The sequence below is a fragment of the Carassius carassius genome, chromosome 5, assembly GCF_963082965.1.
Source record: "Carassius carassius chromosome 5, fCarCar2.1, whole genome shotgun sequence".
Taxonomy (NCBI): Eukaryota; Metazoa; Chordata; class Actinopteri; order Cypriniformes; family Cyprinidae; genus Carassius; species Carassius carassius.
The window spans coordinates 39,768,091-39,788,146 of NC_081759.1; the positions used below are offsets into that span (position 1 = coordinate 39,768,091).

General features: G+C 36.8%; 1 protein-coding gene across 11 annotated transcripts in view; it reads right to left on the bottom strand.

The window, feature by feature from the left end:
* The window catches only part of LOC132141605 (autism susceptibility gene 2 protein homolog), a 261,214-nt gene that overhangs the window by 84,298 nt on the left and 156,860 nt on the right, over positions 1-20,056 (bottom strand). For all 11 annotated transcript variants that reach the window (XM_059551281.1, XM_059551283.1, XM_059551282.1 and 8 more), the window contains one exon: positions 11,887-11,916. In XM_059551281.1, the coding sequence (XP_059407264.1) occupies positions 11,887-11,916 (30 nt within the window). The remainder of the gene's footprint in view (positions 1-11,886; positions 11,917-20,056) is intronic.

Below are 20,056 nucleotides of genomic sequence, written 5' to 3' on the forward strand. Positions count from 1 at the left end.
CATGAGCACAGGTCAGTGCAACTCTGCTTCTGTAGGCCATAACTGTGTTCTTTCATTACGTGTTCTGTGATTCAGTCACACCGTTCCAAAACCAGGGCCCCTGGATCCACATTTGGCAGAACTGCATTCATTTATATGTCACCCTTTGACAGTAAGGCCTTGAACTGCAGTTACACAATCCAGAATAAGTACTCGTAACTCGACAGAAAATAGACTAAAATACACGCCAAGAATCAGTTTTACACAATACAAGCAATTCAGTCGACACATTTATCTGTATATTATTGTTTTTAAATCCTTTTTTTTCCTCACAAAAATACAGTAAAATCATTAATACTGTGATTTATTATAAAAATAAATTATATTTTCAGCATCTTTACTCCAGTCCTCAGTGTCACAGAAATGGTTTTAACATGATCATTTGATGCTCAAGAATCATTCTAAATAAATGTTTTCTGAAGGAAAAGTGTTTCTTTTTGAAGAAAGAAGGAAAGTACTATTTAAAACATATTGGTAATACTGTGCTGAAAGATTGAAAGAACTTTTTTTCCCCCTCAGTTCAGATTTGCCACACTTCTGCCATAAGTCTAAATGTTAACCAAATATTGTTGTTTGTCAAAAGCCTTCCAGCATAAACCAGTAAAACAATGACAAGTCAGACTGAAGCCATCTGTTCAGATTTAAAGCTATTACTGTCACAAAATGTTTTTGTTTGAATGTTCTTTCCCGAAAATCAGTTTGTGCTATTCTAGCATGTTTCTCTCAACACCCTCAAAATGGATTTTACACAATTATAAGATGCGAGTGCCTGGCCAACACTGCCAATGTGTGCTCTTGAATTGGTCTGGCACTAACTAACTACAGTACTCAAGGTAGTGATCATTTTCTTTTAAACGTCTGCACATTTAAATCAAAAGTGTACTTAAGCAAATCTGTGTTCCGCAATGAGTTGACATTAAAATAACAATAATAGAAAATATTGATGCAAATACCTGCTACACTCCCATCCACAAGAAAAAAAAGAATTTTTTTTTTACTTTTAATTAACGATTATTAGTATGATTAATCAACAAATCATAGATTATTTCACTGATTAATCTGTAGATTTGGATTATTCATCTTTTGCAATTAGTTAAAATATTAAGTTATACATATTCTAACAAATAAAGGTAATCACTTCAGCTTTTGAAAATCATTATGCAATTCCAATTATATATATATATATATATATATATATATAATACAATTTATACAAATAAATGTATTTGGCACAAAATGAGATGATGCCATTTACCCTTTCTTTAGCCGTAAAAAAAGTCACTCAATGACATCATTGTGCCTGTCATCTCCTTTTGCAAGGCACATGGATATGAAACAAAATAGAGGTAAGTGATGAGATGCTTTATTTTTGGATAAACTATTTTATTCAAGCACAATCTTTACAAAATAATCTCTCTCAAAATACTTTATAGGGTTATGACAATCAAAACAGTCCTGAGCTAGATCAAGGTTTTGATCTCTGCAAACCAAACTATAACTTTAATTAATATTTTTTACCCACTAATAAAACAATTTTATCACTAGCTAGCTCTACACTGGAGAGCTGCTTTATAACAGAAAATCAGGTTGTAATTCTAACTGAAAGTGACACTGACTCTGCTTTTTCATGTTTAATACTGTAAAGCTACTTGATTTAAGGCTATCTATTGCATAAAGTACTATATGAATACACGTTACGGGACTTCGCTGGAGTACTGAACTGCAGAGCTTGTGCAAACATCCACATCACTGTTATCAGATGCGTTTAAAACTTCAGATTTCACTTCACGGTCAGTTTTTGTGGTGTTTATTTCATTATTGAGAGGAAAGCGTGCAGCATATACCTTTTTTCATTTACATTTATTCATTTAGCAGACGCTTTTATCCAAAGCGACTTACAAATGAGGACAGTGGAAGCAATCAAAAACAACAAAAAGAGTAATGATATAAGTGCTATAACAAGTCTCAGTTAGGTTAACACCGTACGTGTAGCATGGGCTTTTAAATAATATTATAAATAAAAAAAATAAAAAAAGAATAGAGCAAGCTAGTGTTAGAGGTCTTTACACACAAAGACAGACACACACACACACACACACACACACACATACACATACACAATTGCATAATAAATGAAAAGAAAATAGAATACAAAAAGATTAGAAAGGTAGTTCGATTTTTTTTTTAAAGAATAGAATTAGAATAGTGAGTGTTAAAGTTAGAGGGTCAAATAAAGATGGAAGAGATGTGTTTTAAGCCGATTCTTGAAGATGGCTTGAGTTGGGGAGGTCATTCCACCAGGAGGGAACATTTCATTTAAAAGTCCGTGAAAGTGACTTTGTGCTTCTTTGGGATGGCACAATCAAGCAATGTTCACTTGCAGAACGCAAGCTTCTAGAGGGCACACAAGTCTGAAGTAACAAATTTAGGTAAATGGGTGCAGAGCCAGTGGTAGTTAGCATATGTTTACATAATCATCCAAATGCCAATCAGCAGCTTCAGGGATCGGTTCTGCTGCCTTTGCTCTGAAGGGATGTCTTCTCTTGAATTGCATCAGGAGAGCCGAATTACAGTCTATGCGCTACAGCGCCAGACTGGTCAAACCACGTTATTACAGGCTCTTACATTAGGTCATATGAGATCAAACGACTACTCGACTAGAAATTTTTGTCGACTAATGTTGACTAATCGTTTCTGCCCTAATATGGTGAGGACCTTACACATGTTTCTATCCATCTGAGCTTTCTCTAGCATGTAAAAATGTCTATTTCACCCTACTAGAAAAACTAAAATATAACACAATACTGTTTACTACTATTTTAGAGGGGAGTATTGCGACGACAGGGCATTTTTATGTCAGTAAGTACAAACTGACAGAGCTCGCACTGGATTGCAATTTGGCATCATCGCCTTATGGGGCATCAGGGTTGAGGGTGGGCGTAGATGGAGCTCCCCTAAAGCTACTGAGGCACATCACACTCATTTGGCAGCCATCCCTCCATCCATGGGCTTGCATATTCCGGCTGTCAAGGCCATGTGTTAGCTTTCCTACGATTCTCTGCCAGGCGTCTCCCAACGCCCCTCTACAGCAACACCACGGGTGCTCTGACTGTAGCAGGTTTGTGATAATGAAGTCAAATTAATTTAATCGAGGCCCCATCTAACCTATCTGTGCTGCCAGCAGGGAGGTGGGGTTAATGCCAGTCTGCTGCTGATTTCACTCCAGAACAACCCTGTCAGAACTCATAAGAGTTAGCGCTCACTGCTAAGCACGCTAAAGTGCACACGCTAGCTAGCATATGAAAGTAAATTACACAAATGAAGTTGCAGTATGTTAGGGGTCCTCTGAAGTATAATAAAAGCACAGTGAGACACGGGCTGCCTTAAGTTATAAAACAGCCCAGACTATAACAATGCCATTAAAAGCTGCTAAAAAAGGAAAATCTGGCGAATGAGCGCTAGCAACCAGCATCATTAGGACTTGCCTCCCTTTACCCCCTGTGCCTCAAAAGCCTCTATAAGGTTTTATGTGGGCCTCACTGACAGAATAATTATCTTTTCCTGTAATCTTTCAAGGCCCGCAACCTTTTCCCCTCAGTGGAACGGATCAAAGCAGGCTCTATTATTTTCATGAGGAACTCAATCGCTGTATCCAAACTATAATTGAAAGCAGTCGGGCTTGTGTGTTTTGGTCGTCTGCTTCGGACGTTTGCTCTCTAGAGTGTTTCTCTTTTTCTGCATACTTCATCAACATACCTGCGCATTTTGGGTTGAAATTTAACACAGTGGAGAGTTGAGGATTGCACTGGAATCTATCTATCTATCTATTGAAAAGACAAACACCCCTTGTCAAGACCACAAACCCCACAGGGTTCTGAACTGAATTTAAATATCTACGAAACTCTTTGATACTTTCCATCGAAAGCCTCATCTCTCATGTGGTGCATTACAATCAATGACATGGGCTTACAGTCGCAGTGAGCCCTTCTGCGAGTTGCCTCTGATTGCCTGTGTCATTTCTTGGAAGAGAAGTGAAACCTCAGCTCATGTAAAACTTCTCCAGACAAGCCCTGGCTGGGACAAATCTTGGTTTTCAAGCTAGAGTTGGAATCACAAAGCACTGGCAACAAGCTGCGAGTAGTTAAAGTCCGCCAATGTTTATTGAATAAGAGGCACTTAAGCATCATGTTTATGCACGATCAGAAATACTCCAGTCTGACACGTGCATATATACATGCACCAAATGTTTTCTCAGCAGACAACATCTGCATCCAATATGGACTCGATTTTAATTTTATTACTGATGTGAAAAATTGTTTATAGGGTTTGGCATGTTATTCACACACTGTTCCTAGCAAAAGCACTGGGTAGATTGCAATGACAATCGACTTTTAAAAGCACACATTAAACATGCTCAGATTGCGGGAAACAGCTGACTTTGATCCACAGTTTTGTTCAAAAAAGAAAAGCAGACACCTAGAATTACGACAGAAAACCACAGTAACAGAAACAAAGTATCCCAGAAACCATTGCTTATTATTCTGCCTGATGTTAGAGTTGGGTTCATTTGGTTTGTTTGAGAGCAGCTTTCTGAATTTGAGAATGCACCAACGAATTGCAGTCTGGTTGGATATTTGTTCTAGAAGGTTTCAGATGGACAGAATTGCACTAGGAATCACACAGTGTACTACAAAAACACACTCATCCGCAGACTGTTCATAATTGCTGCTAACTAATCCTGTTTTCAGACAATACCTTGAACATCCGTCCCAATCCAGCAATAATTCATGTCGTGATTATGTTTGGCCTCACTCAACTTCTCCTCAATGCCAGAATAAACAGACAAAATAAATAGCACTGTGTCACAAGTGTACGTCAAAGTGAATGTGTCCTTGCCAGCCATCTATGATGTATATTTGTGGAAACATCATTTAAATGGTGATGCTTTAATGAGTTTGGCGTCAAGCCGTACAGGACATAATACTCTTTCATAGTCAAGTCAAAAACACGAACGCAGTTAAACATTCAGTAATTATACAATCACCTTCATGCTATTCCTTCATGCTATATAATAGGGTGGTGTTGGCGCAGTGGATAAGACACATGGCTTTGGTGTGAGAGACCCGGGTTCGAATCCACTGTGAGACGCCAATGTGTCCCTGAGCAAGACACTTAACCCCTAGTTGCTCCAGAGGAGTGCGACCTCTGACATATATAAGCAATTGTAAGTCGCTTTGGATAAAAGCGTCAGCTAAATGAATAAATGTAAATGTAAATGTAAATGTATTCCAAACCAGTATGCTGCTACTTTTTCCGTGGAACACACAAGGAGAAATTTGAAGAAAGTTAGCTCTTTTCCCAAAAAAAATTATACTGACCACAGATGTCAAACATTTCGAAAACCATAGTAAAAAAAACAAAAAAAAAGTTGGCCATATGGCTTGGTGTGTCAACTGAAGTCATACAATACCAGTATATTGAAACAGACTTCATCAAAAACCAATTACCTATGGCATCAGTGATGTCAAACCTATGGCAATGCACAAAAAGATGGCATGTTTTTCTTGTAGACAAACACAAATAAGATTTGACAGCTTACAAATGTGAATATTAGATTTGAACAACAACTTGAATTTCAGCCTGTTCATGAATAGCTATCATATGGCTTGTAACACAGCTTGCTTTCATGGCATGGAAAAGAGCAGTATGAACATACTGTAAAACATCTCCATTTGTATTCTATGAAAGGATGAAAGAGTTTGAAACGACACAAAGTTGAATGACAGTCATTTTATTTTTGGGTGAACTGCTCCTCTAAGCCTTAAATGTTCCCATTTGAATGGCTATTCTTGAAAATGGTTAAAAATTTGCTAAAAGGCCTTCGGTCTCCATCCATTCCAATAGAAACTTGAAGATGAATAACGTGAGAGAGAAATCTTCAAATTCCACATTGGGTTAGATCTCCACTTCCGTTCTCATACTGCGTATAAGTAGCACCGCAAAATAGCGATGAAAACATGGACCAGATGTAACTCCTGACATTCAAAGAAAATACATTCTCTCAAATCGAAGAAGAGAACATTGGAAACAGTCGTAACATAAATAAATTTGAAAGAAAACCGCTTCCATGTTTTAGCAGTTCAGAGAGAGGTAACATTATGATGCCATTAAGAGAAAGATGGAGAAACAGAATAAGAAAAACAGAGAGAGAAATTATAGGAACGCGAGGGAAAGATGTGAGGTGAAGATAGCGAAGACAGCTAGAGAAGATAGAGAATGAAAGCCATGCTGGACAGAAGAAAAATGGCATCTCCATATTAAAGTGTGTGTCGAATGTGTCAGTTATAATTTCACGCCGCCCGCGGGGAAGAGAATTAAACCCGTCTGTGCCAGTGTGATCTCATTCACCCTACGTTACGACTGCATGCTGAATCCCAGGCTGATGGTGGAATATTGCAGGCAAATTGGTTTTAAATGAAAGCTAGCGTCCTAACCGGCATTCGGCCTCCCTCTCCTCAGCCCTTCCCCAGGTGCACTTAATCTAATTTCATTAAAGAGATGAGGAGCGATGATTGCTTGTGTCGAAACATTAAGCCGCTCCATCTTCACCTCCATAAAAAAACTATTAGAGGCCTGTCAGCAAGCCTGTGGGTGGCCTGTTTATGACTGAATATGAAAAAAGGAGAACGAGAGGAGAGAGAGAAAAGACAGCTAAGAAGGGTCTAGGGGTAGAGGGTACATTACACATCATTAGTTTCCTCAGATCGTCAAAATGATGCAGAGAGGAGCAAAGGAGGAAAACACTGCTAAAAAAGGGCACAGAAGCCATTTGTCAGAGAGAAAAAGAGGGTTGCAGAGGTGCAGATATATATACATCAGGTATGAGTGCAGACTAGTCTGAAAGCATGTGGGGCATATAAATGACAAAAGTTTGACTGCTGTTTATCAAGCATGTTCAAATTTAGCATGCTAACATACGTTAGCAACACAACTCACACTTTAGCAAAAAGCATACATGTCAGCTTGCTTTTTGCTAATGTGTGAGTTGTGTTACATTTGAGAGTGTTGAGTAAACAGCATTCAAACTATTGTCATTGAAATGGTAGTATTATTTTTGTAGGTTATAGATTACAGGGGCCATGTCATTAGGTATTCAATGATATACGATAACATTCAGATATCAAAAGCATGCTAGCATGACATTTCCATGCAAGAGTCTAGGTAAAGAGTTCATAAAAACAGGTGGGTCTTAAACAGTGATAACCCGTCAAATTGGGGTAACCACAAAGATAAAAGCCAAGCCAATGTCATACTGAACAACATGATATTTGACAAGACAAATAGCTTGAATTGAGAGATGGAGAAGGGTTAGGGTGTCAACAAAGACAGCAATGCTCGTCAGCTCTAAGCTCTTCAGTTAAAGGGGAAAATGTCTGTATTTACCTGAAGTGGCTGCAATGGCTGGGTGTGTTATGTGACATGCTGTCACACGGATGTAATGGACAGAGAGGAATGAAAAAACAGAAATCTCTTTAAGCTGCCCAACAAAATAGACAGTTTTCAGTGTTCACCTGTCAGGTGAGATAGAATCACAACTGACAGCTCTGTCCCCAAGTCATGCAACTGTGGAAATCTGTGACAATGCAACCACCGGACTGAATGGATCATGTTTTGATTCCAATGCCAATCCAGATTCATACACAGGTAGCCTATGCCTTTTGTGATGCACAATCTATGAACCAGAAGCATTTGTATCAAATACCAATGCAACGTGTAAAACATCTACACTATCATTCATAAGTTTCTTGTTTTTTTGTACTGAAAGAACTCTCTTATGCTCACCAAGGCTGCATTTATTTGATCAAAACACAGTTTTGATATTTCACTACAATATTGTGTAATATCAAAATAATTCAAAATGTTATTTATTACTGTAACGCTGAAGCTAAATTTCCAGTCCAGTCAAGAAATCATTCTAATATGCTCAGTAGGTGCTCAAGAAATGCTGAAAACAAGTTTCTTTAATTAATAGAATGGTTAAAAGAACAGCATTTATCTGTAATATATTACATTTTTTTAGTAATGTCTTCACTGTAATTTTTGTCAAAAATTGTGAGCGATGAATAAAACCAATCCAATTCAAACCAATGAAACTGATCTAATCCAAATTTAATCTAAACCGTTAGAATCAACTTCCCACTTTCCAGAGAATATACTTGAAGTCAACATGACCTGCTGTTTACAAGCAATTCAACTCGTGTAATGTTAAACAGGACAATCAATGAGAAAAATACAGAGCATCTGGAACTAACTGGACCACGAAAAGTAGACGTGACATACCAGAATGGAGTCAGACTAAATTTTATATATATTTCTTTGAGAAGCACCCACAAAACCAGCGGTCAGCCAATAATAAAATGTATGTATATGTATATATATATATGTATATATATATATATATATATATATATATATATATATGAATACAAATATAAAATGCATCCTCTATCTCCAGCTAGTTCTAAAACTCTTGGCCGCAACTGCGTGTGTAATTTCAGCGATGGCTCTAACCCTCAGGTGGCATCATCTGTCATGCACCGCGTGAGCTGTTTTCTTTGAACAAGTCGTGATGTCTTTGTTAATAAGTGGACTCGATCTACACATGAAGCAATTTTATTCAAATCAGCCCAACTGATTATGCCCCTCCAGCGCACCTGCGGGCTGTTTTATAATGTAGTAATGTGTAAAAATGCCATGAGAGAGAATGTTCACGTTCTTTTTGCAACTGTTCAAAGGAGCTATTGTTCAGGGGAAGACACCTGTTACTATTCAACAGGAGGGAAAGATTAATGGTGTGGATTAGATTTAAATGTATACAATTAGAAATAACAGTGTTTATTCTTCTCTTTATGCAAAGCGATTATGACAGAGTGATATTTGAAGTGGTAAACGTGTTATCATGCTTGTGCTTTATGCTTCATAGGAAAACACATATGACACATATCACCTGTGCACCTGGACACAAACACCACAACAACCAGGGGTCATTCTCTCAATGCCTTCACTTACAGCTATTGGCTCCAGTAGAAGAGACAAGACATCCTAATCTGATGCTTTCTTCTGAAGGAACACAAACTCTCTGATTCTGAGCGCTGCAATTGCTTCCATATGTTTTCACGAATGCAAAGGAAAAGTCTGCTTCTGCATTTAAAACAGACAGGATAACCCTTCATGTGCTACATATATATTCATCTAGGATTGGGTACTATTAAGCTTTATTATACATTACAACATGGGAAAAGAATCCAAAATTGACCTTCAAAACAAAGAGCAAGTAAAATCCTACACTATGTAGTAAACACTACATAAATAATGCAAATATATTACTGTCAAAAAGTTTGCTTGTTATTAATTTTTATTTTAATGAAATAATGTTGTCTGAAAAATATTTTTAGAATATTTTAAATGTAATTTATTCCTGTGATGCAAAGGTGAATTTACAACAGATATTATCCCAGTTTTTAACGTCACAATCCATCAGAAATCATTTAAATAGGATTTTTTTGTGTGTTTGTGTGGAAACCATGATGCTTTGAATTTCTGGATGAACAGAAAATTCAAAATGAGCAGCATTTATAATATATATATATATATATATATATATATATATATATATATATATATAAACTTTTGTTCAATTTAATGTGTTCTTGCTAAATCAAAGTATTCATTTCTTTTGAACAGAAATGTATATATTACAACCTTTCGGTACTCTAAAGATTAGAATAGCATTAGCATCTCTATGATTATCAAAATAATAATAATAATAATGATATTACCACGGTGCAATGCCTAAAAAAAAAGGTTTTAATAATGGCCAGAACTTGCACTAGGCTCAACACAGAATTACTAAAATAAAAATGTATGTTGCATGCCTCAAACCTGGCCACATTTTCCTTCTACCTTTTTTGCCCTAGATCTGTTATGATCAGTTTGAATGCACTTAATCAAACACATAACTCGTGTCCAATAAAATGCATCCACATTATCGTCATCTAGAACACAACATGATTGAGAGAACGAGACCCACAGAGAAACAAAGAACGTAAAGGGCCCTAAAATAAATGTGGAATACCCCGATTCTCTTTTCTCTAAAGCATACTAGTGTTAAAAGAATAGCAGTTCCTCTCTTCATCGTGTCAAATCCAAAGAGGTTTTCTCTTACCATCTGCCTCAATGAGGAGAGAGATAAAAGCCTATTGACTAGCGTGAGCTGCGGTTAATGCAAATTGCTGCTTGCTATCAATGTATTATTTATAGAGCGCGCCGGAGACATTTTCCAGTAAACTGGGAGCTTGGCTTACAGGAGATTAGTTATGCTATCACATTCATTTAGCAGGGAGTAATTGCTTAACTGCAGGGGAATTAACACGTGTTACACTTCCACTGGAGCTACATGCTGTTTATATGGGTGACAGACATTACAGGGTTATCAATATATAAAAAAAAGATAAACAAGCGCTAAAGGTGCCGGGAAAAACATTCCACCGGAAAAGATCTGGCAACCTACAAACCGCTAACCAAATCTCGAAAGCATTCGTGACCAGAGCATATTTGAATAACAAATTAGACATAATGGTATAATCTGAGGCCTATCTATCCATCACTGTATGGCTGTAGCTGTTGTTTATATTGCAAAGAATATGCAAATGTAACACCTTGTGAGTAGCTTGGCATGGATGCTATATATATACACATCATATTAATAAAGAGAACCTGCAAGTTTAGATAAGACCATTTGTGTCATTTAACGTCCACTGACGAGATAACAAATCAAATTATAAACCAGAGACAACATTTTACTCGCACATCAAAACGGTCATGCAAATTCTATACACTTTTTCCACAGAAACATCTGCTTTGGTACATCCCGGACGAGCCCCCAACTGTTAAAATAAAAGTATTAAAGCAATTGTGGAGATCCGATCTGGTTGGGCTGTTGTGAACAGAGGAGACGTGTGTGTATATATATATATATACATATATATATATATATATATATATATATATATATATATATATATATATATATATATATATAGTTTAACAGAAGTGAAATAGTGGGCAAAGCAGAAGTGGAGCAAGAGATAAAGTAGCAATATAAGGCAACAGTGTGTCTCAGTGGGTAATATCTACATCCTAAAATACAAGAGGCACAGGATGCTCTAGAATCTCACACGCTTGATAGTGAATTTCATCCTGGTAGCTCATTTTTAATCGATAATTCTGCAACTAGTCTCGTCACCATAATAGGTGTCAGAAGGTCAAGAAATGGACCTTTCAGAGACAGGACAAGGAAAACACTATGCTGTACTATGCTAATGCTAACATAAATAAGATTTACAGTTACTTCAGCTAATCAAAGACACTTTTTCTTCACATTTACAAGGCGCTTGCCACTTTAAGTGAAGTTCACAATAGTACTTCCTGCCTAGAGTTAACTAGCACAAACATCAACACAGGTGTCTACTTTTCAAGTTCAAACAACTTCAAAGTGGTTGAATTGACACGCCAAACACAATGACACCTCACAGAAAGCTTAAAACACTTCCGCAATAAGTGTACTTTCTCTCTATCACTGCGTTTGCCTTTGTTTGCTTCGCTTTAATATGCAAATAAACAACAATCACAAGACCGGCAGCCGTTTTCTGTCATCTACTGTACACACATACACAAACTCAAACACACATGCAGACAGGCTTTTTATACTATAAACTCCAAAATCACTCTTACTCACTCCGCGGCGGGTTAGGTAAACACACAAACACTCATGAAAAGAAGTCTTACCTTGTCATCGATGTCACTCTCGCTGTCACACTGTAAGGAGATAGTGAGAAGAAAGATATGAGAGAATTATTCATTCATTCTCTGACCTCATTATCGGTTCAGGTATGATTTTTACGGCTCCTCTTTTTTTCCTTCTTTCGGTGACACCTTTCAACAAAAATGGAGGTGATGAAGGGGATAAAGTGATACATTTGAAAGAGGCTGCCATGGTTCAAAACTGAGACACCATGAAATCCAACTTTTCCTTCGGTTTTCAGGAGCGGGTTTAAGACTTGAGCGGCTTGACGGATCATAATAGATAGAAAGTTAAGGGGAAATTATTCGTATATGGATGAGATGCTGACAAATTACTGGGGGTAAAAATATCCGCAAGCTTTGTGACAGCCAGCTGGTGCTGAACCAAAAACTGTATGTGTTACAGCTGATGTTTTATAGATTGCTTTGTGAAAATTATTGTGCATAATACTTAACACACATAAATTAACATGTTTATGTTTGCAGAGTAGAAAATAATAATAAAAAAATAATAATTTCCTCTTGCTTTGTACTATATTCTTCAGAGAGGCAAAAAACTAAAAAAAGTGCATTTAAAGAGTCTTGAAAGTTGCAAAGAAAAAACAGCCTTGCATTCAACTTTAAAACATGTAAAAAAAATCTAATGAGGATACATTGCCTCCCTCTCTCCATGTTACAAAATACCCTCTACAACTCTTAGCAGGCGCTGGAGTGCCGTATCCCTCCATAAATGTTTCATGCCGGGCCTTTATTGCACACTCTTTCGCTTCTAGCCTTTCATTTGAACGAGTCGTGGAGGACATTTCGGGTCTCACGGCATAAATGGACTGCAATTATGCATATGCAAATGAGCAATTACAAGCCATTTGCACTTAAAGGACTGATCACAGCCACTCACTTTTGTTTTCTTCATGAGGAACTGAAGTTTGTGTTTTTTCCTAACCTTTTTTAGCCTCCACTTAGAATATGATTGCTTGTTTACATCCGAGTTTGCATGTATTTATTAACGAGAGATATTCACGAGTGTAGTCTACTACAGTTGAACAAGACTTTCCAACTCTATCCATTGTCGCAATACAAGAAACGTAAGTCACTTTCAAAATAAGAATTTATAATATTTATAATAAAATGACTGGATTGAACCTGTGAAATTCGTAAATCTAACTGCATCTTAAGAAGGTACTATGTTACTAAAATATATTTTTTTAAATATATATTAATAGCAACAGTTTGCAAGGAGTTTCCATTGGTTAACTATATTTGTTAACATGAGCTGTCAATTAAAAGAACTTCTAAAGCATCAAACTTGGTTAAAATAAAGTTAATTAAAATTTGCTAATAAAGTAATCAAATTAAAAATTGCATTTGTTAATATTATCCAATGCACCTGCACTAACATGACCTAAAGTAGTATAAAAGTATTACATTCACAAAGACTATTAAATGTACTGTATTGCTCATGATTAATGTTAGTTAGTGCATTAACAAATGAGTAAAGTGTTGGAAAATGTTACCGAATAAAGAACAAGGGTTGGATGAATGAATAAATTATCATCTGTCTGACTTCTCTCTATCTTGTTATTTAAACCAAGCAAACCAAAAAGGACAGGGATAACAGAGAAGAGGCAAGAACATCCCTGTCTTTGGCCGTTGATGCCCATTATCTGTTTTGAATATGTTAGAAACAATAAAACCATCAACAGAACAGACAAGTTAACCTGTTTCTCAGTCTCCACTATTAACAACCGGTCCTGCTCAAACAAGCAGCTTTCTTGTGGCTTGATTTGTTTGTGCGTGTGTGTGTGTGTATGCAGAGGCTACACTTAACCGTACAACCTCCCACACAGGGTTTCACCGCAGACACTTTCCTATAGCTCACACGGAAATAAAGATGCAGCCAGGGACAGGAAAACTCTGAGTGCTCTTAAATTCATTCACTCAATGGAAATTCAACACAGTTCAGCAGCGTGCCTTTGTGTGTATAGATGTTTCATGTCGTTTTGTGCGAGTCTATGCTGTGGATTAGAGGCACCCATTCATTGAGACCGTTCTGTGCAGCACTGGCTAAACAAATCCTAACTGCTCAGCTCTACTTGTCACAAGTCATCCACTCTTGGGTCCACGGCATTAGCACAAACAAAGTGGCTTAGCCAACTGTCAATCATGTTCTTATTCAGGTGGGATTTTCTTGTTGGGCGATGTGGATGTCAAACAGTTCAAAGTCAACAGCTCTGAAACTCGTGGTTACATTTCTCTGCTCCAGTAAGTAACAAAAGCTGTGTTTGACTGTATCTGGCATAACGGCCATTGCGGCTAACATTCCACCCTGAATCTAATGATTACTAGTCTGCAAGATATAAGATGGTGTGCATTTGAGTGTATAAGTGTGTGGTTGTGAATATATATATAAACTTTGAACGCACAAGACATGGGCACACCTACATCCTGTGTGGCAAAAAGAGGCCCAAACGAACCTAAAAGAGGGCTGGAACAGAAAAAGGAGGAGAGGAACAGGAGACAAACAGGAAGACATGGAGCGAAATCATTCAGAACAGAGTATAAAAATAATTCTGAGAAACAAAACCATGTTTAGAGAGAGAAAGGCCCATAATTTTACGATGATTTCACTGTAAAAATTATATATAGTGATTTAATTGAACTGTTGATTTAAAAAAATAAAAATAATAGTAATAGTGTGTGTATATCTACACTCTCTCTCTATATATATATTTATACAGTATATATACTGTACATATATAGCTACACATACACTACATGTCAAAAGTTTGGGATCAGAAAGACTTGTAATATTTTTTGAAGAAGTCTCTTACGCTCATCAAGGCTGCATTTGATAAAAAAAATTAATAAATAAAAGAAAAAAAAGGAAGAAAAAACTGTAATCTTGGAAAATTTTATTACAATCTAAAAAAATGGTTTCTATTTTATTATCCTTTAAAATATAATTTATTTCTATAACGCAAAGCTGAATTTACGTTAGCCATCAGCCATTACCCCAATATAAAGTGTCACATGATCCTTCATTTATTATTTAGAATTTAGAATTTAGATTTATTATTAGAATTATCAATGTTGGAAACTGTTGTGCTACCAAATATTTTTTCAGAATTCTTTAAAAAGTTCAAAAGAACAGCATTTATTCAAAATATTTGTTCTAACAATATAAATCGTTGCTATCACTTCTTAATTTAACACATCCTTGCTGAAAAAAGTTTTTCTATTTTTTTTTTAAATCAAAAAATGACTGACCCCAAATTTTTGAATTGTAGTGCATATTGTTAAAAATATTTATATTTTAAATAAATGCTCTTCTTTTTAACCTTTTACTTTTTTTTAATTAATCAAATAGTCCTGAAAAAAAGTATCACACGTTCAAAAAATATTAAGCAGCACTACAGTTTCCAGCACTGATGCACTGATAATAAATCAGCATATTAGAATGATTTCTGAAGGATCATTTGACACTGAACACTGGAGGAATGATGCTGAAAATTCAGCTTTGCATCACAGGAATAAATTAGATTTTGAAGTATATTAAAATAGATATACTTCAGATACATTTTACATCAAAATAATATTTCACAATATTTTATCAAATAAATTTAGCCTACTGAACTACCACAGTATGTAGTATTAAGTACCATACATGAATTTTAGCACTCTAATTAAAACCTACTGTATATATGAAAGTACGCTTGCTGCAACTAAAACTAAACTACACAAAACATAGCTCTATAAATCGGACATACCTGCGGAAAGGACGACAGAAATTAAAAACTGCACAGCAGAAAGAGGCATAGTAGAAAAACATGAGAGATGGACACGGTGAACGATACAATAAAATGTGGTGTTATGTTTACATTGTTCATTACAGCTTCTCCTGTCATCTCCCGTGAAGACGGTTTTAACATTTAAACAGCCTTCTTCACATTTGGTGAGTGCGCTTTATTTACAGACTCCCTCGTGAACACCGCGGCACGTTCGCATGTGTGTGTGTGTGTGTGAAAGTGACGTGACATGGTGACCCATACTCAGAATTTGTGCTCTGCATTTAACCCATCCGAAGTGCACACACACAGAGCAGTGAACACACACACACACTGTGAACACACACCCGGAGCAGTGGGCAGCCATTTATGCCGCGGCGCCCGGGGAGCAGTTGGGGGTTCAATGCCTTGCTCAAGGGCACCTAAGTCATGGTATTGAAGGTGGAGAGAGAACTGTACATGCACTCCCCCCACCTACAATTCCTGCCGGCCCGGGACTCGAACTCACAACCTTTCGATTGGGAGTCCGACTCTCTAACCATTAGGCCACGACTTCCCGTGTGTGTGAGAGAGAGTGAGCGAGTGTGATTTATTCACAGCGAGTCTCGCTCTGGACCCCGTGGCTTGGGTCTTGGCCTGCCAATGGGTTTATATATTTCAGCTGAAATGGGAATGGGAGAAGACATGCGGGGAACTGACTAATATTTCAGAATATTTTCCTGGCAGCATTTTAATAGACACGCACACCAAGGGGGAGGGGGAGACAATAAGCGTTGCGCATCCCGGAGCACATTAAAACCGACTGCCCAAATCAATAACACAGTTGCACTTGTCACATGCTGAGGAGATTGGGAATGAATTGGCCTTGGAGGGGCAGTGAGAAACTCGCCTGACGACAGCCATGCTGGCTCAACATCAGCGTCTGCCTGGGGACGTCTGGATGAATACTGATTCCAGCAGTACAGGATGCCAGAGAGACCAAAAAATATGCAAAACCAGATCTCAGCACCTTCCGAGAAAACATATGGCTGTCAGCCTCATGGCAACAGAACAACAGTGACATCATCGGGGGCTGTCAGCACGTGCAATAATAACCAGGCCCCGTCTACTGCGGATCGGACATAATAACGAGCGTATCATGATCCGTTTTACAGAGCAAAGAACATCCAGCACACTGAATGTAATCATCTGTCTTAAAAATGTTTAGTCAGGGAATATCATCATCCAAAGTTGAGAATATTTTAACATGTGGAGAGTGAAAAATATCTCAAGTTTATATTGATGTCCATGAAGTGTTGTAATCGTCAACTAAAACTATCAGAGATATTTTCAGTCATTGAAATTAATCTTAAATATATAGATATGACCCTAGAACACAAATGCAGTCTTAATAGCCAACAATACTTTGTATGGGTCAAAATTATCTCAAATTATTCTTTTATGCCAAAAAACAAAAACAAAAAAACAATAGGATATTAAGTAAAGATCATGATCCATAAAAATATTTTGTACATTTTCTACTGTAAATATGTCAATACTTATTTTTTTATTTCTAATATGCATTGCCAAGAACTTTATTTGGACAAATTTAAAAGAGATTTTCTCAATTAAAACGTTTTTTTTTTTGCACCCTCAGATTCCAGATTTTCAAATGTTGTCCAATCCTGACAAATCATACATCAATGAAAACATTTTTATTCAGCTTTCAGATGATATGTACAAATCGGTTTAAAAACAATTACCCTTTGACTGATTTTGTGGTCCAGGGTCACATACTGTATATCAGATGTCGCAAACTCTAAAAATATAAACAAAACATACAGTAGAGCTTTGGCCACTAACTGAAATAGGTTAAGAAAACATTAAGTTAACCGATAGTACATGTTGTTAAATATGAAATAATTAAATGGAAGAAAAAATAATGGCAAAAGCATGAAAAAACAAAAAAACAACAAAAAAAGGCAATCTAAAATAAAATCAATATTAAAATTGTAATATATATATAAAAAAAAAAAAAAAAAAAAAAAAAAAAATATATATATATATATATATATATATATATATATATATATATATATATTTTCTTTTTCTTTTATTTTTCTTTTTTTACACGTACATTTATTCAAACTAATAAAAAACATTTTAATACAATAATAAAAATGAGTGATGTCACAATTTTAATTTTTTTGTCAGAACATCTTGCACAAGCTCAGCTCTCAATCATGTAGACTGTTTCTTCATAACATATAGGGCGCTATTTTAACGATCTTAATGCAAAGTGTAAAGCGCATGGCGCAGGTGCACTCAGGGCATGTCCAAATCCACTTTTGCTTTTTTAACGATGACATAGTCTAAACGGGTTGTCCCTATTCTCTTAATGAGTAATGGATGTTTTTTTGAGCGTAACGTGCAATAATCCAATCAGAGTCTCATCTTCCATTCCCTTTAAGAGCCAGTTGCACTCGTGCCATGACGGATTTGCTATTTACACAGCGAAATTTGGCAAGCGCAAAGACAGAACGCGTCTCCGAGATTAAATGGAGCTGCTCGTGTGCGAGCAAATAGATTCTAATTCATGCAATGACAATCCATTATGACATCTAGGCATTTATATATATATTTAATTAGCCTACGAAAAATTATTATGCATTGCAATTAGGGATGTCCAGATCTGATCAAGTGATCGGAAATCGAGCCGATCACGTGGCTTCAGACTAGATCGGAATCGGACGTTACCTCCCGATCAGGACTCGGATATATATATATTCTCATTATTTTTTAACACATCTTTAGTTATGCGGTGGCACAGAGTTAGACCCTTTTGACTCCACACAGAAACAGCAAAGCGTGCGGCATGACATCACTTTGTTTTCAAGAGCTGGTGTGAATAAATATATACATAGATTCAAACTCAAAGAGACAGGATAGTCTGCGCATGACCTGATATTTCATTCGGACCCAGAATACAGCGAGATGAACATCACGGAGCGCTAAACTCTCATGCAGTGTGTGTTTCATTCATACTCGAAGCCGGAGCGTGATAGTCATATCAGGAAAATCCTAATATGGACAAAAGCGTCCAGCTATCGCTGTGGTGCTCACAGGAAAACAGAAACTTATGCAAACACGAAGACGTTAATATATGATCACAATAAATTGTTTTTCCAAGTCATCTCCAGCAGGTGATAAATAAAGTATATGAACAATGCAATGCTAATTGACATTTATTACAGTATAGAAACTATTCTGCCTTATCATGTGATAAACAGTGTTTGTAGTATATAAACAAATCATTAGTATTTGTTATTGTCCAGCATTTATAGATTTCTAAATCAATTAAAAGCTAGAAAATAAGAGAAAAATTAAAGTTGTCAGACGTTTTTGAACAGTAAGCTTGTTAAATATTTTTTTTTTTTTTTAAAGAAGTCTTTTCTGTTCACCAAGCCTGTATTTATTTGATCCAAAGTACAGCAAAACAGTACAATTTTGAAATATTTTTACTAGCCTATTTAAAATAGCTGTTTTATATTTGAATATATTTCAAAATGTAATTTATTGAACATCCTGGATCAGTTTTTTTGCTTGTGTTATAGAAGTATCGGATCGGGACTTGGTATCCGCAGATACTCAAAATCAAATGACTCGGACTCGAGGGCAAAAAAACCTGATCGGGACATCTCTAATTGCAATCCTTTAATTTTTAATATTTGGCATGTTTGTGTGCTGGTGTGCATCCCTGTGATTAATAAGCAGTGCGTAAACTCTTTAAATAACAAAGAAAAAACATTGCGCCAGACTTTAGACCAGGTTTGAGTTGGTCTATGGCACAGTCTATTTTCAGCTCCTTAAAATATCATTGCGCCAGCACTGCGCCTGAACGCACCTCTTTTTTAGACCAGCACACCCATGGGCACACAAATGAATGCTAATGCATTTGCTAATTAAACGACGTGGCGCTTGACAGGAAAATGCGAACGCCGCCGGACTGAAACTAGCAAACACACTTGCGCTGTGCCTTGCGTCGTATTGCGCCGGGTGTATTATAGGGCCCATAATCACAGAGGATAACTTCTTCCAGGAAGGTCAAATGGAGGTGCAGGTCATAGTTCAATTCTAGGAATTCAAATGTACACTTAGCACAAACAATCCACTGTAGCAGCGAGTGAGTCTGTGAATACAACACTACAGACTTTAAATAATTGAACACAAGGCTGTATCTGTTAGTGTTCACTTTAGACGACTCTCCCTCTCAGCGGCCCAGCGGGAAATTCGAGTCGCTTCAGACAGTCTCAAGAGACCGAGTGTAGATCGTGGTAGTGTAACTCCAACTAGCATGACAAACAACAGAAGGCCGATGCTCACAGGCATCA